The sequence below is a fragment of the Alligator mississippiensis genome, chromosome 13, assembly GCF_030867095.1.
Source record: "Alligator mississippiensis isolate rAllMis1 chromosome 13, rAllMis1, whole genome shotgun sequence".
Lineage (NCBI taxonomy): Eukaryota > Metazoa > Chordata > Crocodylia > Alligatoridae > Alligator > Alligator mississippiensis.
In genome coordinates, this window is record NC_081836.1 from 42,021,400 (window position 1) to 42,043,493 (window position 22,094).

Consider the following 22,094-nt stretch of genomic DNA (forward strand, 5'->3'; position numbering starts at 1 on the left):
ATATGAGGAAACAGAAAATGTATAGTAGTAATCTGCCTCAGAACTAGCAAGCGCCATCATGAATTCAAGCTCACCTAGGACAGAATCTGAAACTTAGTGGACTGGAAAATCTGCCCCAAAATATCCAATTTCACACTACAGTTTTCGCAGTCTATCAATAGGTAAAAGTTAAAAATGTCACATAAGCTCCTCACTGTGCATTTGTTGCTACACAGTCATTTAGTACTTGCATAACCAAGTGCTAGCGTCACGGTTTGTGCCCAGTGATGCTACTGCGCAGTAGTAATGAATTTCTGCACAGTGTCTCATGTAGATGTGCCCTGGAAAATGAATATTATCTATAAAGGAAACTGCTAAAGTCAATTCTCTGGTTGATCTACTAGCATTAAAATAAAACAACCACTAACTGGGATTAAAAATTATATTGTAGAAAGATAGTCGCATCAAAAAAGGGGAGATGAGTATTTTAAAATGATAGCTCACAGCATTAGGAACAACAGGCCGATTAAAATTCCATCATAAATCACAACTATTTGCTACAGCAATGAAAATGAAGTGGGAGCAAAATGGTTCAAGTGACTATGCTGCTAACCATATTTGGGCCTCAAAACAAAACTGGTTTCACTTTGTAGCAATGGCCACTGTGAAATTTCATTATAAATCAATTAAGAATAATCAGATCATTTCCTACTGTATAAAACTGCTGCACTTAGAAAAGATGGAAGCTCTATGAAGCACCACCATCGGCTTCATGTGTTTATTGTTCAGTATGTATATCCCTAAAGAGATTATTTTTAAGTTTTCCACTAAACATAATTGCATATTTTAGGACCTAAATAATATTCTCCAAATGATTAAACACCTCTGGCCCTGTAATTTCTATACAATGGATACTTCATCAGGTGGAACTAACCACTCTAGTATTATCCTCTATATGCTTTTGGGAGTGTTCAAATTTAATTTTACAATGAAAAGAAAGCACTCTAATTACATGTAATATTTTTATTAATTATTTTTGTTATTTTACATTTCAGTGCTTTCTAATAGATACACAAATTGCCCTTAGGGCTTATTTGTGTTAGAGAATTTTACTTTCTGCTACCTTGAGGCGTTGGCTTCACAATCTTAAAGTTCAAACTACAATGTTTTGCTTCTGTTAAATCTTTTACTAGAGATAGGTAAGGTTTTAGGAACCATACAATTTATAGTGCAGCTCAAGTAGAAACATGCATTACATCTGCTTTCTTACTATGTTAATTTATAATTAGCATTTTACAATAAATTGGTCTTACCAAAACAGACTTGGACAAACTGGAAAAATTACAGATAATTTCAAGTACAAAATTATAGTTCCTACTGAAGACTTGGTTAAAGTTTTAGCAACATAAATTGAGTATTTTAAAATCTCCCCAAAACTAGTGCTAACAACTGTGCTGGGAATTATGGGATAGGTACAAAGAATGCAGTACAACTCTTAACAGTGGTTTAGACAGCTTGTGTACCCAAAAGATGGTTAGTGTGGATACAATACAATATTTCAATTTGGGCAGATCAATACTTATACTACCATATTAATGGGAAAATTTAAGTAATTCCTATGCTTTGTATTATATTACAATGACACATCAAACACATAAAACAGTGCCTAAAATATACTTCTGTTCCAAAAGAAGCAACATAAAAATGCTGACCTTTTGCTCAAAAGGTTTTGTTCTTCTTGAAAAAAAAAATCAGTCTGCTGATTTTGGTAACTCAAAAGAAGTGTATTGCTTTCAATGCCTATTAGCACTGCACATGAGGGAACTGTCTGGATTATACATAATCACCAGCAGAGTTGTTAACACGAGCTTGAATTCTGATATTATTCCTCTTGAGTGGATCCTTATGCCCAGACCTAAAGTCTAAAGCCTGAGGACTCTGGAAGGTTTACAATAATTCCACTTGACTTTTAGATTTTAGGTTGAACATATAGGGCTGGGCAGTTAGGGAGAAGAAAAAAAAAGAAAAACCTTGTTACTTGACAGCTTTAAAATGCTTCGCGGAGACTCATACATCCAACAATGCAATACTTTCTAATGTCATGTTTTGTGGTAGAATCACAAAGAAAGTCTGATAAAAATTTTTCTAATAGTAATGCACTCAGTAAAAACAATGAGAAAGCCTATGAAAACTGGAGTAATTGATTTTGTGACAGTACTCTTTATCATCTCTCATTTCACAAAGCCAACAGCACAATCGCTGTTATTCAAGCTGTACAACTAATGACCTTTTAAAAACAATCTTTAAAACGTGTGAATTCTAACAAGTGAAATTAATTAAGCATTCAGTGATAGAACATAGTTCTTATTAAAATTTGTAAATAATCCATAATAGCTGAAGTACTAAGCTGCCACTACTTACTTAATTACTGAAATAGCAAAAACTCCATTCAAACCTCCAAAGAACTATTTTTCCATTTTTTTTAAATCTAGAGTAACATTTTTTTTCTTATCTAATTTCTAATTGTTTCTGTTTCTTGTATCTATTTGGATGTTTCTTTTGTTTTGTTGCCATTAAAAATTCTTTATGAGGTTTCCCATGACAAGGTTAAGTTGATTATTACAGCAGCTGAATCCAACCACCTGCACCAATTGATCACTGGCCAACTTGGTTGTGAGTACACTGTTGAACTATGCATGATGCTTTCCTCATTGATGTCAGGTTTTCAACTGCACCAACCTTGTCTTCTTTCAATCCTCCTACAATTTGTACCTAAAAAGTAGAGGTAGGGGACTCTACCCCAGTATAACTCAGTGGGGCTAACTGAATTACAATCCTCCATGGATTTCTTATGCAGTTTATTTTCTCTCAGAGCCAAGTCTGGATCACCTTAATAAATGTTGCCTTTTCACTGTGCTTTTGGAAATCTGGAAGGAGAAAGACTGCTGTATTTTAAATGTCCCTGATAGGAGTGTATCCCACTGAATTATTCTGTTTTGCTTTCTTATCTCTAGACTGTGATTGTTTAAGTGAAACAATATGCATGACATTAAATAGTTTACAGTCTGTTTGCTCTTTAATAATCTATTTTGCTGATCTATCATTTCAGGCTGTCCACAGTTATTGTAAGATATTCCAGAACTTAATTTTAGGTCAGATTCCCCCACAGCCTTTATACTGTTTTACAGCACAACATCATGGAGTCTAGTAAGATACAATCTTCTTAGTTTCTGCTAAGCCTGTGATGAAATCTGCTGTCTTGCCTAATTACTATCATTATTTCATGCTTGTTTTAAAGTCAACAGACTGCAAATGGATTTGTACTGTGTTAACATGGACAAATTTGTACTGTCCTCCATGTGGTTTACTTCTCTGATGGAACTCTTTCAACATTAATTAATTTTATTGGACAGCAAATAATTCTGGATTTCAATTTCTTTTTTGAAGCTTTAAATCAGTTGCTGCCCTACCATATTAAGGCTAGACTGAGCCTCAAAGTACACAAACATATGCAGCTCACACAGTTGCAAGAAGGTTACTGTCTTGCTCCATGAAGTGAGATGAGAAAGGAATTAATGTGCTACTAGCCTTACCAGTTATTTCACGCCCCACAACCCAGCCAGCTAACTCTTCTAACTTGAGTACTGCCAACAAAGCCAAGGCTCCACCTGTTCCCTAGCCCTCTTCATGCTCTCATATGTATGGGAAGCAATCTACTCTCCTTCCAGGCCTACAACAGACCAAAGACCTAGCTTGCCTCTGGCTATGCTGCAGATATCTTTCTTCTTATTATAGGTAGAGATGACCTTGGATCTGCTCATACCAAACTTGCTGAATTCAGATCCTTAACAAACTCAACAGCTTGGGCTACCTCTGTTTATAATTCAATCTTTTGCTTAATATTGACTTGATTATTACAGTGCTTTGATTGAAGCTTTGAATCTACCATGCTTCAGCATTTGCTGCTAGAAGATAATTCAGCTGTCAGATCTCTTAGCAGTCCTTGCATCCTGTCACTCTTACTTCAAGACAACATGTGCATTATTTGGCTTTCTTTCAAACAACAGATGGAGTTTCTCTTTCTGCAAGTCCAGGACTAAAGACAAGATGCAAGGAATGTAGTTTAATTATACTACAATCTTACTAACTCATTTGGGAAATATCCAACAATGACTCCCACCATGTTTTTAAATGTCTCCCCATAGTTGAAGGCTACTGTTACCTCTACACCTGGCCAGGTTGGTACCACACCACTCATCCCTTGTGTGAGGGTTGAGAGGCTGGGGAAAGAAGTTATTTCCTCTCTGTGTCAGACAGTAGGAGTCTCAAACCCTATTGCCCAACTTCTCTAGTGGGTGGGTACCTTCCATGAATGACATGTGCCCCTGGAGGCGGGGGGTGCAGCGACCATCTGCAGGCAGTGGTGGTGTGGCAGCAGCGAGCAGGAAACTCCCGCAGGCGGCCATGGAGGTGTCAGCGGTGAGGTGGGGGTGGGGAGCTGGTCGGTGACCGCCCACAAATGCCGCTGGCGGTGTTGGCGGTGAGGGGGAGGGAGGTGGCAAGCAGCGACCGCCTACAGGCGCCACTGGCAATATCAGCGGCACTTCTCTCAGGTGGTGCACCACCAATCTCAGGGGGTGCATGTGCACCTGCGTGTACCCCCTACACATCGCCAATGGCACCTTTCCCTCAAGTCTAATTCCAACTCTATTTTATTAGGAAACTAGTAACCCTATGAAATAAGCAGTTGCACTGGATGCTTCCTACCTGCTAAGTGGAGACATCTAGAATCTGATCTCTCTACCTACCCCAGGAACTGGTACCCTGCCCTGCTGTAGGGAAAAGGAACCAATCCATCTCATTTCCCATCCAGCCCCATAGTGCGCAGCTCTCTGTGCTCCCACCCCAGCCCCCATCCTCAGGTCAGGTGGTGGCAGTGAGTAGGGTCAGACCCACCCACCTCCATAGTGCGCAGCTCCCTGTGCTCCCAACCCAGTTTCTAGATGCATGTGGTAGCAGCGTGTGGGGCCAGCCCCACCCATCCCCATAGTGCACCCTGTGGTCCTGCAGCATGTGGGGCCAGCCTGACCCAGCCCCATAACACACCCCATGCTCCTGTCCCCTTTCCCTCAGTGGGAGTCCTTGGCCCCAGCCTGGTGGGGCCCTTACCCATATTCCCAGGCTCGCAGGCAGGGAGGCTGGGAACAGGCAGGGGGTTGTCTCTAGCACCCCTACCTCGGGGTTGGGGGTGGGTCAGGCCAGGCTGGGGTGGAGGGCATGGTTACTTAGCAACCAGAGCCACACCTCCTGCACGGAGGCACCGGCTTATAGAGGGGCAGCCCAGGGCCAGGCCTTACAGAGAAGGGCCCCTGTGGGCCAGATGGAATTGCCTGGTAGGCCAAATCTGGACCGCGGGTCATATTTTGCCTGCCCCTTCTCCAGGCTCTCACTCGACTGCTGCTCCACATTGCTCTGGCTGCAACACCAGCTGAAGTCTCTAAGCTCCCCCTTCCCTCCTCCAGCTGCTGCTTCCTGCTTTCACCCTGGGGGTGGGGCACTGCAGCAGTACCAAGTGCTGAGGGTGAGTACAGGGCCATGCCTGGGGGACAGGAGGTAGGAGGCTGATCTAGGTCATGTGCATGGGGGAAGACTGCACTTGGGTGCCCATCTAGTGCAGACCCCAGGGCATGTGAGCCCTGGGGCTTAGAAGCTGAACTTTCTGGCTTACAATATAATGTAATTTGTCTTGAAGAAGCCATGGGATCCCAGGGAGATTTTTCTTTGAGGAAAGCAAGCTATGGCATTTAAACTGCCAGTCATAAAACTGAAGGTCAGATCTAGCCTCTATAATCATTTTCCTTTTATTGAGCTGGACTTCAATTTTTCTGATGACTATTCCAAGGAATCTATATTTTTTATTATAAATATGTTCCCTTCTCATCAAACACACACACACAGACACTCTCTAAGCAGGTCTTCCCACAACTATGGAAACAGGGTGATGAGGAAAACTACATCAAGTCCAGTGACTATGTAGAACTCATCTGGCTGGGGAACGCTTAGAAAGGAAAGTGGGAAACTGAAGTTTAAATCCACTCTCTGCTTGACACAAAGTAAGGTTTTTTAGCCTCCCATATTATAGGAAGGGTGTTCTTTCCCTCCATATTTATTCATTTATTTATTTATTCATTCAATTTATTTCTCACCCTTCCCAACTGAGGCTCATAGTGGATTACAAAAACAAAACAGATTAACATAAAAACAAGAGAGCAATCAGAGGACCATAAGATCAGTGATTCTTGACCAGGGTGTTGCAGCACCCCAAGGTGCCTTAAGATCCTTTCAAAGGTGCTGCAAGATGCCACACAATTGTTAGCACTGTTAGATTTGCAAACATGATTCACAAGATAAACCCAGCAATTTCAAAAAGAAACCATCAGGTTAAAACCATTCTGCCCTGAGTTCTTTGCAACAGAAAAAACACTATATTATTTTTTGTAGGCAAAAAATGAGCGAGAACTAAGAGTTGGCATTTTCCAAAGTATGCCTTGTGTCTAACAAGGGGTAATATAAGGCAAAGCCCCTTCAGTCTTTCTTGGTGAAGCTGTTGCAGTTTTCCTGGAATACTCAAATATTGATTGAGTCAAAGAGAACATGAAAAAATGATTCTGTAACCTGGTGTCTAGAGTACTCATGAAGGTTCCAGTTTGCTCCGTTGAGTATTTATGCGTTTTATATAAAGTACAACACTGTTAACAGGAGAGGAAGAGTATAAAACATCAAAAGCATAGTGCTGAAAGTATCCCCTGAGGGTAGGTGGTAGATGTAGGTACAAATTCCTTCAGACAGACGAGGGCACTAAAGTCTACTTTCCCACATCCTGGGCTAATCAGAAGACACTGTCGTCACCACTGCCCCTCCACTTTCTCACCACTATAAACTGTTTTGGGGAAAAAAACAGTGGATGCATCTACATGTGTGCTTTATTGCAGAGTTAATTAATTGGCTCTGTAGTAAAGCATCATAGTGCTGTCTGGGATTAGTACCATCCTATGATGGAGTAATTTACACCACCACATGCACATGTAGATGGTGACAGGGGCTGGCTGGGACATGAGGATGTTGTGCCTGTTGCTAGCCCCTCACTGTAGAACCCCTGTGCCCCAGCCAGCCCTGATGCCACCACCTGGAGCCTGGGGCTGACCCTCTGGGCCCTCTGCCAGCCCAGAGCTGCTTGCCCTGTTTTGAATTGCTGTGATCCTGGCCACATGTGTAAACACTGCACCTAGGAGCAGCCTACTCTGGTGTGAACTGTACCAGAGTTCATTGTGTTGAGGTAATTGCACATGATGCATCCAGTGAGTTCTACTCTAGATATATACTGTGCACCTGGGGATACTCAGGAAAGATGTGAATTTAAAGTGGTTAGTTCAACTAAACCTCTTTATGAACACCCTTATTGAGGATTAAAATGGTTTAAAACCAATTTAACTCAATTCATTTCCAAATAAAATTTAATTTATCCACAAGGGGATTTACTATATTTACTCAAATCCAAGATGAGGTTTCTTCCCCCAATCAACATGGGGGGAGCCTTGTCTTAGATTCGAGTACCAGCCCTAAATTTAAAATTGCAAATGCTATATTATTAACAGTGGTAACAAGGTATCTAAAAGTCAGTTTAGAAAAATATATGTAACAACCTTAAAACATTGGGAGAAGGGAAATCATTTCTGCAGATAAAATTTAAATTCTATATTACTTCCCTCATGTAACAAAATGAAATGGAGCATTTCCTAAAGAAGGATTTCTTGAAAGAGATTACAATAAAAGGAAACACTAATGACCTTTTACATTACAGAATGTAAATACATTTAAATCTTCACAACCTATGGTTAAGTTTGGTAAATGAGTTCTAAGTAAAAAAGAGATAAAACTTTAGACATGTTTCCTACTACAAGCAATAACCAGTCATTTATGCCACCAAACTCAATATGTCATGTCAGATTGACTTTTGCAAAATCCAGGAACAATTGAAATAAGAAAAATGCCACAAAATATATTGTGGCATTTTTCACATCTATCTATCAGTCTTTTATAAAGGATAGGCCACTGGAAAAAGATGGATGACAGTACAAAGAAATCAGAAGCCAGCATTACATTTAGACACAGAGAAATTAAAAGCTGACATGATTGTATACCTAGCTGCAATTTTTATTTTCAAGTTAGAATTGCTTCTGTCTTCAATGTAAAAAGAAACACCACTGAGAATTTAGAGACAGTCAGCAAATTTGTTTTTTCACACAATGTGTCATATGCAGGGAATGTTAGCTCATTAAAACGTAAAGGTATGTATATAGTTTTACTTCAGAAGAAAAAGAAGTCACTGGTATTTTGGACAAACATATTAAAATTACGGAAATTTCCCATCAGAAAATGATAGGAAAATTAGACTATGGAGATAAGTTTTCTAAAACTTGGATAGATATTTTATGCAGTTAAGTTTCTATCCAGATAGATCTTTATCCTGGAAAATACCACATTTCAAGTTGCAAATCTCAAATTCAGCACAGCATAGAATAACTTGTAAAGCAACAAAGGCTATCTGTCTCTATTGAAATATATCATATTTTATTGGGCCTCTGAATCCACAAACGGATCCATGTTGATACTTCCTAATGTCTGTGTGTAGCCATAGGAACAGAAAACATAAGATGTCTTGGGCAAGAACTGTCTTGTATTGTTTAGTATCTAAACAATATTTAGGTGTGGTATGTATTATTAGCTCATTGATATATCTTACATATACAAATTAAAAACCAGAATATTACCTAACCAAGACAGACCCAAGGATAGTAGAGAGGAGAGGGCACTAGGTTGGGAGGCAGCCTTAGGTTCATTTCCTAACTTACTCAACTGCTATGGGTAGTTTGAATGATTAATGCACTTTGAATGATTGATGCAAAGAGCTATATAAGAGCAGAGTAATAATATTAAGGGTGACCACTTTTTCTCTTGCACCTAAGCAGGGGTGAATCCAGGGTTTTGTAAAGAAGTACATGGGAGCAGTGACTAGAGCTGAAGGGGTGCCTGCACTAGTGCTCCCAACTCCCCTGCTACTGGGAGAAGCTCCTCAATCAGGTAACAATCTTCCCTCCTTCTCCATGGCTCAGAAGCACCATCCCCTCCCCTACTAGCACCATCCCTTCCCCTACCACCTCTGCCCACTGCTGCTGCTGTTTTTGGCTGCCCCAGGGGCGAGCAGGGGTAGGGAGCAAACTCCACAACTTCTCCTGAACACTCCATCCACACTGCAGAGAACTGAGCTCAGCAAGGCATAGTAGCAGTGGCAGGCAGGTTCAAGTCTACTGGGCCAGATAACCTGCATCTGAGAGTCCTGAAAGAACTAGCTGAGCTTATAGCAGGGCCTCTGTTGAAACTGTTTGAAGAGTCATGGAACTCGGGAGTGGTCCTAGACAACTGAAAGAGGGCCAATGTAGTGCCTATGTTCAAGAAAGGCAAGAGGGATGACCCTGCAAACTACAGACAGGTCAGTCTGACTTCAGTCCTGGGAAAAATCTTTGAAAAAGTTGTTAAGGAGGCCATCAATTACAAGCTCGTAACTGGTGGAGTATTGAGAAGCAACCAGCATGGCTCTGTTGAGGGTAGATCATGCCTGACTAACCTGACGTCCTTTTCTGACTAGGTAACTAACCAGCTGGACAAGGGACACGAGATTGATATAATTTACTTAGACTTCAGTAAAGCCTTTGATTCTGTTTCCCAAGAGATTCTCTCAATTAAACTGGAGAGTACTAGCCTAGACCAGCCTACAGTGAAATGGATAGACAACTGGCTTAGAGCCCTGTCTCAGAGAGTTGTAATTGATGGGATGGCCTCATACTGGCGGGCTGTCTCTGTGTCCCCAAGGAATCGGTGCCTGGATCCATGCTCTTTAACATATTTATTAATTACTTGGATGAGGGAGTGGAAAGCTCAATGATTAAATTCATGTATAATTCCAAGCTGTGCACATCAGAGGATAGGGTACAGATCCAGGATGACCTTGACAGACTGGTTCTATGGGCTGAACAGAATCAGATGAGGTTTAACGGGGAAAAGTGCTGGGTTCTTCATCTGGGAAGCAAGAACCTACACCATACCTACATGATGGGAAGTGGTACACTAGCTGGCACAGCATCTGAACAGGATCTGGGGGTTACAATCGACTGGAAGATGAACATGAACCAACAGTGCAATGAAGTCGCTAGCAGGGCAAATAGAACTCTGGCGTGTATCAGCCGTTGTGCAGCCAATAGATCCGGGGAGGTGCTTCTCCCTCTCTACTCAGCGTTGGTGAGGCCACAGCTGGAGCACTGTGTCCAGTTCTGAGCACTGCACTTCAGGAAGCATGTGGATAAGCTCAAGAGGGTACCGAGAAGGGCCACCCGTATGATTAGGGGCCTGGAGGATAGGCCCTATGAGGAGAGACTCCAGGAACTGGGCCTGCTCAGTCCGAGTAAGAGAAGACTGAGAGGAGACTTGATAGCCCCCTACAAGTACATCGGGGTGAGCACCAAGACCTAGGGGAGGAACTCTTCAGGAAGGCACCCCTTGGGAGGACGAGGACCAATGGGCACAAGCTCGCCAGGGAGTTTGCCAGGGAGTTGGCTGAGGCGGCACACTCCAGATGCATGGTTGTCATGGGAGACTTCAACTACCCACACATCGCGTGGGAAGGGCGCTCGGCCAAATCCGAACAGTTGCAAAGCTTTCTCTCATGCGTGGACGAGCTCTATTTGACGCAGGAAGTCTACAGGCCAACGAGAGGTAAAGCGCTGCTTGACCTGGTACTGATAACCAGGGACAACCTAATCAGCAACCTCACAATTGAAGGGAAGCTGGGTGACAGTGACCATGAGCTGATCACCTTCACCATCCGCCGTAAAGCTGGCAAGTCAGTCAGTAATACAGAAGTCCTTGACTTCAGGAAAGCTGACTTTGACAAGCTAAGGAGGCTTGTCGGTAAGGCCCTAAAGGGCCACAACCGAAAGGGGAGGGTAGTGCAGGATGAGTGGTTGCTCCTCAAGGGAGCAATCCTGGATGAGCAAGCAAAGTCCATCCCGTCTTGAAGGAAAGGCAGCAAAAGGGCACAGCAGCCCCCTTGGATCTCTGGGGAACTAGCGGATCTCCTGCATCTTAAAAGAAAGACCTACAAAGGATGGAGGACTGGATCCACCACCAAGGAGGAATACTCTGCACTGGTCTGGACCTGTAGAGAGCAAACCAAGAAAGCCAAGGCTGCAATGGAACGCCAACTAGCTACAAGTATCAAGGACAATATGAAGTCCATTTGTAGATATGTGGTGAGCCAGAGGAAAAGCAGGGCAACATTGGACCCCTGCTAAACCAGATGGGACAACTGACAACCGATGCCCAGGAAAAAGCAAACTTGCTAAATGGATACTTTGCGTCAGTTTTTCACCAATCCCATGAGACCCCCCTGCCCACTATTGGACAGGGAGGCCCAGGTGAGGGAGATCCCTTACCCTCCATCAATGCTGACCTTGTGAAGGAACACCTTGAGACACTGGATACCTTCAAGTCAGCCGGCCCCGACAGTTTACACCCCCGGGTACTCAAGGAGCTGACTAGCATCATAGCTCAGCCCCTGGCACGGATCTTTGAGAACTCCTGGCACTCTGGTGAAGTGTCCAAAGATTGGAAGAAGGCCAGTGTGGTGCCTATCTTCAAGAAAGGAAGGAAAGTAGATCTGGCAAACTACAGGCCCATCAGCCTGACGTCTATCGCGGGGAAGGTCTTAGAAAAGATTATTAAAGAGGCCATTCTTAACAGACTGTCTGACAGCAACATCCTGAGGGATAGCCTGCATGGGTTTGTTGCAGGTATGTCCTGCTTAACCAATCTCATTTCCTTTTATGACCAGGTGACCTATCTCCTGGACAAGGGAGAAGAGATTGATGTCATATATCTTGACTTCAAAAAAGCCTTCGATCTGATATCCCATGATCACCTGTTGGTAAAACTGGTCAACTGCAGCCTCAGTCTCACCACGATCCGCTGGCTGGGGAATTGGCTCTGTGTTTAGGACCCAGAGGGTGGTGGTTGATGGAAATCAATCGTCATGGTGTGCTGTGACCATTGGGGTCCCTCAAGGCTCTGTCTTAGGGCCTATACTATTTAACATCTTCATCAGTGATGTAGACATTGGTGTCAGAAGCGGACTGGCCAAGTTTGCCGAGGACACCAAACTTTTGGGTAAAGCATCCACACCTGAGGATAGAAGGGTGATCCAGGCCAGAGGTGGCTGAAGCACCTACCTTGAACACCTTCAAGTGACATTTGGAGATTTCTTGCTGGGATCCTATGATTCCTGCTGACTTCCTGCCCCTGGGGCAAGGGGATGGACTCGATAATCTTCCAAGGTCCCACTTCCCTAGCCCCATCCCAGGGCTCCCAAGGCCAGCCTGCACCCCCCGAACCAGAAGTGCCTGTTGCCACTTTCACAGGTTCCCTGCACGCCGGCTGACAGCTCTAACACCACGTGGCCCCCCGGCTGCATCAGCAGACTGCAGGAGCACAGGGCCCGCGCCGGTACCCCAGGGCCAGGAGCTCCCATGGAAGGGGGGTGTGTGTGTGTGTGTGTGTGTGTGTCCATGCAATGAGGGAGGGAGAGAGAGTGTGTGTCTGTGTTTGTCTATGTGTGTGTGTGATTGCAATGAGGGAGGGGGGGAGAGAGAGAGAGAGAGAGAGAGAGTGTAGTGAGGGAGGCACAGCGCGCGCGCGCGCGCGTGTGTGTGTGTGTGTGTGTATAGTGAGGGAGGCACAAAGAGACTGTGTCTGTAGCGTGGGAGGCACAGAGAGTATGTGTGCAATGAGGGGGAGAGTGTGTGTGTGTGTGTGTTTATAGGGCTAGTTCCACAAGCACACCCCAACATACACATGCACACACACACACCCTCGCACTCCCATACATGCAGACCACCACACCCACACCCCCTCACACACCCTAGGCACCCTCTCCCCACACACAACTCCCCACAAACCCCATACCCACGCACACACCCACATGCTCCCACACCCCAGACATCTATCCACCTCCACAAAACCCCCCCACACACCCACACCCTTCCCACATCCCACATACCCACAGCCCCCCAGAAACCTATACCCATGCCCCCGTGCCCCCCACCCCTCCACAGTATACAAAAGTAAGATTTCATATTAAGCTAATGTGCAATCACCTCTGTGTACACTACACAAACCCATGTAAATCCGGACAAAAATATTTTTTGAAATCAAATTAATAAATGTTGTAAATGTTCGATTTTTAAAATATAATTGGGTACTTTTCTGGTCCTGAGATGGCAAAATGCCTTGGTGAAAGGAGTGTTTCTGGGGGCATGGGGAGGGACTTCTGGTGGCAAAGACTGGAGGTTAGGGGGTGTGACTTCTGGTCCTAAGATGGCGACCAGGGGGCGGAGCATCTATCAAGGGGCAGGGCTACCCACATGGCCCTCAACAGCTTGCCAAAACTTGGTAAGTGGCCCTCCGCCCAAAATAGTTGCCCACCCCTGTTCTAACACCAGAGTCTCAATCCTGCTCCCATCTCAACTGAGGAAGACTGCGCCTGGTAAGATGCTGGGAATTTCATGGGACCAAAACTACAAGGTACAACGTTGCTCCTGCAAGATTCTACTTGCTGTCATCACTCAATATGCTACAGGTAGGGTCCCTGTCAGATATCCGGACCCACAGATTTGACAATTTATACAAATGCAAGGCAGTACATTGTCACAGGGAAGGGCTGAATGTACATTTAAAAAATACGTTTTCATTAAGGCTATGGATTGTAGCCATGTTAGTCTAAGGACATAGGCAGACAAGGTTCTTTGGGTAAATCTGATATCTTTTATTAGACTAACTCAAATATTTGCAAATATTCTTTGCAAGCTTTCAGGTACAAACACCCTTTGTCAGGCTGAGGAAGCATCTGCAGTTGGTATGTGCTCTTCCTGGATAGAATGAATACTAAAGAAGTCAGAGGCTCGTCTGCATGCAAGAAAGTCAGTCAGTGAAAAAGTAAATTGAGGAGTCAGAGAGTGAGACACAGGTTGGGGGGAAGGGGAATGAATGTAGCTGGTAAATGGCGGAGAGATACCTGGGGAGTCAGATGTTAGGCAGGTCATACTGTGCCATAAATCCAATATTTAGTCCATGACTTTAGTATCCAGTAGATTTATGAAGTGAAGTTCATATGCTTATCTGTGAAAAGTGTTTCGTAAATTCCCTTTGAGTATTAGAACTGAGAGATAGGAGAGAGAGTGGTTTTCTTGTCAGAAATGCGCCCCCACAGGTAACTGGGTATTCTTGTCTTTGATAGATTTCTGGTGTGCATTCACTCTGGTACACAGTTGTTGTTTGGTCTCTCCTACATATTTGCCAGTGAGGGAATTTGGTGCATTGGATGAGATATGTAACATTTCTGGAGGTGCAGCTATGGTGCTTGGCCCCTGTGCAAGGATGTAAGTGTGCCATTTGATCCTCCCCTGCTTGACTCAGGGTCTCCCAGACAAAGGGCACCCAAAGTTGCCCCCTTCCACCTGTCTGTGTACCATTTTTCTGAGCAGCATTGTGACGGTGACAGGCCGCCGTCACGGGTACAGGCGGAGGATAGGCAGGACAGGGGGGCAACAACACCCCCTCAAGAAAGCCACGGGCTGGGCTACTCACCCCCGGGAAGGACGGCGGCGTCGGAGCTGGGACTGCAGCAGGAGACATGGCTGCCATTACGGCCGCGCGAGCCGGCACTACGCCGGCTGTTTAAACAGCTGTTCTCAACAAGGGGAGCAGCTGAGCCAATCGCGGCAGCCGCTGCAGCTGCCATGGGAAGTTTAAAAGCCCCGACAAACCCCGCGGTAGGGGGGAAGCCAGAGGAGGAGAGAGGAGGTGTGCAGCACGTCGCTGCCGCTGCGGCTTCCCCAAAGCCAGAGCCTCAGGCAGGCAACTGGGCATCAGTACAGCGGCTGAGGCGAGAGCCGGAAGCCCCGGTCGGGGCAAGAGGAGTGACTCCCAGGGTTTGCTGGGAGCACAGCAGCAACTCAGGAAGTTCTCCCATTCCCGAGAAGCAGTATTTTTGAGAGCAGGGGAGAGAAGAAAGGAAAGGACCTGAGCTAGTGGTCGGGTCAGGCGGAGGCGGGGCCAGGCTGCCTGAGGATGAACGTTGGCCTTGGGGAAGCCTGCCAGAAAGAAGTGCTGCAAGTAGCGGCAGATGACCATCTCATCAACAAGTGACCGGTTGGCAAGTGGACGGGTTGTAGGGGTGGCGGAGCCCCGTGGAACATCTGAGGACCCAACCGTGAGTACCCCCCTTTATGTCGGGCAAGCCCCTCTGGCAGAAGATCTCCACTGAATCCCTCCTTCGAATCACTTAACATCCAAGTCGTGGCAGGCGGGACGAGGGGGAGGGGCTACCAGACGAAGGGCGGTACCGGGCGTGAGGCCCACGGACGTCACAAGCATGCTCTGCCACAAGTGTGTGGGCCAATGAAGACCTCTGCTTTTCAGCCTGTCTCCTCCCCCAGCTCCCTGTACACTCACCATAAGATCTGGACCCCGGCATGCAAGTCCTGGAGGAGCAGCTGCAGTGGTGGGGGCTGTGCTTGCCCCCTCAGGTACAGACTGGGGGCAGGGAGGGAGTGTCTGTCCTTGGCCTTCACCTTCTGTGTTCTGTTACTTCTCCTACCAGCCTTCCAACTCCCTCAGCACCCCCCATATGCCACTCATATGCAACACTTCGTCCCTGTCATTTGGGTCTCCAGAGCTGGAGTTCAGGGGGGCTTGGCCTAGAGTAATAGCAGTAACCTGGACCCATATGTAGGGAGTCCAGGTGCTATGCTGGGAGCAAACGTGTACAGAGCCTGGCAGAGCCAAGGGAAGCAGCTGAAAGGATGTTTATTATAATTATATTGCATCTTATATTATAATACTATTAGTTCATTACAGATGAATTAATATGATAATGCTTATATTGTAATATTCAGACAGTATTATTAGCTTTTTAAATGGGGTTCTGCTAAATTCTGAAAATTTGCAGAGGGGTGCTTTGAGCAAGATTGCTATATTTTACTACCTTAGTAAGACATATTGCTAATGAGATTTTTTTTTACATGGTTGTAATGAACTATGTCCAGTTTTATCCTATCTTCACATTGACAAAACTATACACCGAACCTGGCACAGCAACATTATTCCTGTAATAGGTAAAATTGCATCAATACAGATTGCAAAATTCAAAATTTCATTTTCAAAATGAGCCAGATCCCATTTGTTTTCGCCAGTATATTCTACAGAATGAAAAAATAAAACAAAATAAACCAAATCCACAGGGACTTTCACTGAGTCTTTAGCGTTAGGTTTTTTAGTTGCTTTTAAATGCTTGTCCAATATGCTTTTTGCTTAAATCAACCATTTAAATGTGGAAAGAAAAAATAGAGTATATGTATATAATCCATTTCTTTAAACATGTCAAAAGCAGTTATACTTTTAATGGGCTTCTTTTTATAATAAAATGCTGTTTTAAAGATTTGAGAGATGCCGGCATTATATTTTAAATTAAACTGCAAAGAAAAAAGTTTAACATTTTATATGAATACTGCATATTCAGTTGACAGATACTTACACAAAAAAGGGCATCAGTTGAATAAGAGTCTCTTTTTTGGGGCTGGCTGTGAATTCTGGCACAGTTTGAATAACTTTGTTCATAACATTTCTTAAATAATTCTGTAGTTGTTTGCGCCGCTCCTCTACAAACTTTGCATCCTGCATAAAGAAAAAAAGTTGAACAGTTAAAAAAAAAAAAGGCTTTTCTTCCCCCAACCCAAAATGCCAAGCAACAATCACCATTGATACACATTTTGACTGATGATCTGTGCTTAACACATCCGTCTGTACACAGGTTGTCAACGACAACTCTATAGTCAATACAGACAGAAGCAAGTACTGTTCAATGTCATGTTAGTAATGGATAAAACCCCGACTCAGTAAGGTTTATCTGTGCCTCACTGACATGTCCTTGTATATACTGAATGTATTTTTCACTGGCTTAGGAAGACCTTTTTTTTTTTAAAGGACTACTGCCTTAACGAGGCCCCCTTTAGGGCCAGCAGTTTTAAAATCATTTAGGAATGAGGCAGTATTTCTTCCTTACAGAAATCTTAACTCCTCCCCTTCCCTTTATTCCTTCTCCCATCTCCACATACGTCTCATAGATTGGGTACATGCACTCTTCAAGAGACCTATATTTTGCCAACTTGACTTAGTACAGCATATTACTAAGGAGTTTTTTATTTTATATTTTATATACTATAAACTGTATCTCTGGTAGGACGTTCAACTCTGCAAAAGAACATTTTATTTAAGCTTTTATAGTGTTTTAGATCTCAGTTTTATACAATGCTGGAACCAGTGAATGAAGTAAGTATACCATTTCTCTTTCCACAGAGAGACTGAAATCCTAACAATGGGTATGGCTTCTAGTACTCCGTAACTTCACAACCAGCATACTTTTGCTTCTGCAGGGGGTACAATTATAGTAAGCTATAATACAATCTGTCACTGCACTAGAGTAAGACTGTAATGGCTCACAGAGAAATCAGACTCTGATTGTTTTGTGCTACAGCCAACAAGCTATATCTCGGAAATTCAGGCATTCTGCTCACCTGGTTTAAATGTCAGGATACGCTCTTCATGCACAAAGCTTCACACCATTATTAGACAATTATAGCTCTCAAAAGAAGACTAGCATCCGTATTCTGGGTAAAATGTGTCTAATCAGCGCATGTTATTAATCTATTTGAGAAAAATGCCTTGGAAACGTACAAGTTCCAGTTTCTTGCTAAATACATTTAAAATGTTCCCAAACTATTTCCTTTCATTAAAAAGTAACTCTGCTGCACTGCCCAGGATTTCACTTTGAGGCTTGCTTCTCTCATCAGTTATAAACAAGCTGCTCCTAGCATCTCTCTTAAAAGGAGCCTCTTCTGATTAAAGATGAGTGTTATAAAACTCTTAGGCTTCATCCAGCGTCACATAAAAAATTGTCAGGGCAGGGATAAGTTGGAGGGTCTGGGTATACTGAAAATAAAAAGGAGAAATACTAGAAGAATTTCCTCAAGGACTAATCTAAATATTCATGTTGCCCAGAGCTGAATGGAAGAAGTGGCACGGCAAAGCCCCCCACCTACTTCTAATACCAGAGAACTAGATATGTTAGGTCCTGATGGAAAGGATCAGGCAGCTACTTCTCTGCTCCTCTTCCAGACTATGGAAGGGGCTGAAGCAGCTGCCCTCCATGCCTTCCCCAGACTGGGGGGATTCTGGTCTCTGAAAGGCATGAGAGCCTTTCCCTGAGGCTCTAAGTCCCCAGGAAGATTTAAGTTGGGGTAAACTGTACAAAAGTTCATCCTTCCAGGAGAAATTCTCTTGGGACACTGACTCCTCCCTGGTTGAAGTCAGTTTATTTTCTCCTAGAACTGCCATTTTTTGTTTGGGAGAGAATATGAACATTTTTACATTTTTGGTTTCTACCAGGATTATAGCAATTCTCCCAGCAGAAACTGAACATCTAACTAACAGTATCAGGAACATCAGGGCTAGATTGAACGGATAAGCGAGTTTCCAGCCAGAAACCAAGGGGCGCTAGAGCACACCTCCCTGCTCAGCTGGAGCAGGTAGCTAGGGCCACGGCTAGACTGCCCACCCTACAAGGAGAGGTTTGCAGGGGAGGTGCAAAGTATCTTGAGATGCTGGGAGACTGTGAGTTAACTTGAATCTGGAGGGGATCTGGGACAGAAGTTCATCAAACCAATTTAACCTAAATCAGCTAAGTTTCATAATACATTCATCCAGATTTAATCTTAAACCAGTTTTTGGCCATTTTGAAAGTGGTTTATGTGTACTGAACTTTTGTTGTGTTACAGCTTTCAACCAGTTTCCGATCACTTATACTGGTCTATGTGTAATTTTTGTCTCTAGCCCAAGGTTGCTTCATCCTTGTGTAACAGGGACCCAGAGGCTCCTGTTACTTGAAGGCAGAGGCAGTAGCAGAAATATCCTTTGGTTGGAAGGGACTAGAGTGCATTTATTGACTGGGTGCAGGGGAATAGGCAGCCAGGGACTAACAGTGTCTATTGCTGGGCTACTAGCTCTGCAATAGGACAATAGGGCAGAGCCCTGGTAAGGCAGCAGAAGAAGCAGTTGCAAGCTGTCCTGGAACTTAGATGTTGGGCCCTAAAAGGAAACCACTGTGTGTGGGTGTGGCTGAAGCCTAGCCTGGAAGGAAGCCAGACAGGGCCAGGGAGCCCAGGGCCTAAGAAGGCAAGATGTGGGTGGAACCCAGAAGCCAGGTCAAGCACAGTGAGCTGAGGCTAAGGGGCCAATGAGAGAAAAGGGGTGGAGGCCAGGTGGGCTGAAATCCCAAAGACAGAGAGCCCTGGAGAGGCCAGACCTGACTGTGATTAACTGTTAGCTGCGAGGCAGTCATGAATAGCCCTTTGAGGCAACTGGTGCCCGCGGGCACAGACAGGCCAAGGGGCCTCAAGGAGGGGGATTGGGACCAGCAGCATCTGAAAGGTTCCTGCTGACTGTCTCCCTTATTACATATCAACTAATTACATTGAGCCATGGCAGGTAAAGAAAAGGGAGGATACCCAGGGAGCCAGAGCACAGCAGGAGTCGTGCAGCCACTACGGCATCACAGTCACCCTGGGGGCCCAATCCTTGCTATACCTTGTAGGGCTCTCACTGCTATGCTTTCCTTAAAATTTCTTGTCTCCCTTATTTATATTCCATGTTTTAGTTTTAAATATTGACCATAATATATTAAGGTGGCTAGGTATGCATAGAAAAAAAATTTGAGCTGTATAGATTTTAAATGATAATTATGTTCCACTAAAGACACCATTCATTAAACGCTGGTATTGCTGAATTAGCCATGACTACAAACAGCAGACTTTTGGGTAAATACATCTATGGTCATTCACCTTTCATTAGGTTAACTTAAAAAATACGTAAAGATAAATATCTTAAATTAATTTTGTACTACTCCTGCTTGGTGCAATCCGCTCTCTAATCAGTCTGACTACTCAGACCAAAAAGAGAAAGAAACAGCTTGCTCCATACTCTACTGAACTGCTAAAGGCTAAACAAGTGTGCTGAACAGAGTTCTAGACAAGCTGCTAAGAACTACTAGAAGTAGGAAGTCCAATATACATAGATACACAATATTTAGGATGTAAGGAGTATTTTCAATAAAGGAAATTTATTTATGTATTCCAATGTTTAACACTTGATTTTGTTTTCCCTATTTAAACTTTAACATCACTGATGTAAGTTTTATATTTCCCATTTGCCTGGTTAGTACTGACCCATTTTCTAAACTGATTCAGTGAACAGTAAATCTGCAGAGATTTAATATAGCACCTCCTGAGCTGTTAAACTGCCCCTGCAAGATGCTAAAGTACATCCAGCTCTAATGATATTAACTTTACTTTTAATTAAAATTTTGCCCCCCTTCTTCTATTCAGATACTGCAGAACAGGGATTCCCACACTTTTCATAGAATGAACCATATTTTAGCAGTGTGATTACCTCTTGGGCTGCTTTCATTTCCATTTGTAATCAGGGAGAACCTCTTAATTTGATAACACCTCTGTGACGAGTACTGAAATTGCTTTATGTAACAAAGTACTATTGGGAATTCACATTTAGCTATCTTTTATGCAATAATAGTTCTGCCCTTTTTGAATAAAGTTAATTGCATGATCTCTGCTCTTGTTCTTCATCTCACTGTCCACCTGCTTTACTGCTTTTTCCCTTCTGCTCCCCTGTACAGCTTTCTCTGCTGACCCCTTCTCTACAGTAACAGTAGGGTGGGGTGACCTGGGCAGCTGCCCTGAATGCTGATTTGGGGGTAGGAGGCAGAAAAAAACTGCTGCTGCTGTACAATCATGTCAGAATCATGGCAGTAGCTGGAAGTCACTGCTGCCCTACATAGTGCAGCTTCCCCAAAGCACCCCACTGAAGTTACACCTCTGTTTCTGTAAGTCCTTTCCTCTTACCTGTTTCTTCTCTATCATCTCGCTGATCCACTCTACTCTGCTCCCCGGATACTGTCTAGTCACCTACTCCTGTATTTCCCTCCTTCAGTCTTCTCCTGCTGTAAATGGCTCTCCTAGCTCTAAAGGCAGATGCCACAGCCTATTGGTAGCTTTTATTTCTGTTTATAGTGGAAGACTACTAGTTTTATGACTGAAAAGGTGGGGGAGGGCTGTCTGTTCATTTTTTAAATTGTGGTAACTGAATCCACATTTCTTCAATGCAGCTGGGCCACCCAGCAGAAGAGAAGTTAATCAATTAACTACATGGCCTCTACCTCTGTTTTCTGTAGACAAAATCTGTATTGACCCAGAAATTAAAATTCCTTAGAGCACCAAATGAAAAGCATGAAAAATACTGTCATATAGCCAATGGTTTTACAAAAAGGTTGTGGCACACAAAACATCTTCTGTTTATGAAATTACTTAAGGCATTGTTTATTAAAAATAAAATAACCTGTTTAATTACTTCAATATATGTAATATGCTGCAAGGATAATCTGAAAAACTTCAGACCTTTTAAAGCAATTTTAATATTATTTTGGCATCTTGCCTCTAGTCATAATAAATTTTTAAAAATGATTTGCATCTCAATGTGTTTGCACACAGCCACTTTTCATTCTGACTTAACAAAATTTCATGAAAGGTTGTGCAATACATCTACTTTGGTTACTCTGTAAGGTGCAAATCTACCCTGCCTTCAATAAAATTTCAATCAAAGTCTGTAAAGTTACGGTAACTTGCCCTTGATGGATCACACTTCTCATAAATGGCCTTTAAATGCCCTACATTTTTCTTTGTATGAAAGCAGTCATCCAGCTAAGAACAGCACTGTAACTGTGCAGACACCAGTTGGGCATAGCCTATTTGAAACTCTCCTGTTTTAGCTCCTGTGGTCCCTAATCACATGCATTAGGAACAACAAATCTGAAACAGCCC

The 22,094-nt window shown here is 43.7% G+C and overlaps 1 protein-coding gene across 2 annotated transcripts in view; it reads right to left on the reverse strand.

The window, feature by feature from the left end:
* The window catches only part of SNX29 (sorting nexin 29), a 454,827-nt gene that overhangs the window by 57,205 nt on the left and 375,528 nt on the right, over positions 1-22,094 (reverse strand). For both annotated transcript variants that reach the window (XM_059716635.1, XM_059716634.1), the window contains one exon: positions 16,682-16,821. In XM_059716635.1, coding sequence (XP_059572618.1) covers positions 16,682-16,821 — 140 coding nt within the window. The remainder of the gene's footprint in view (positions 1-16,681; positions 16,822-22,094) is intronic.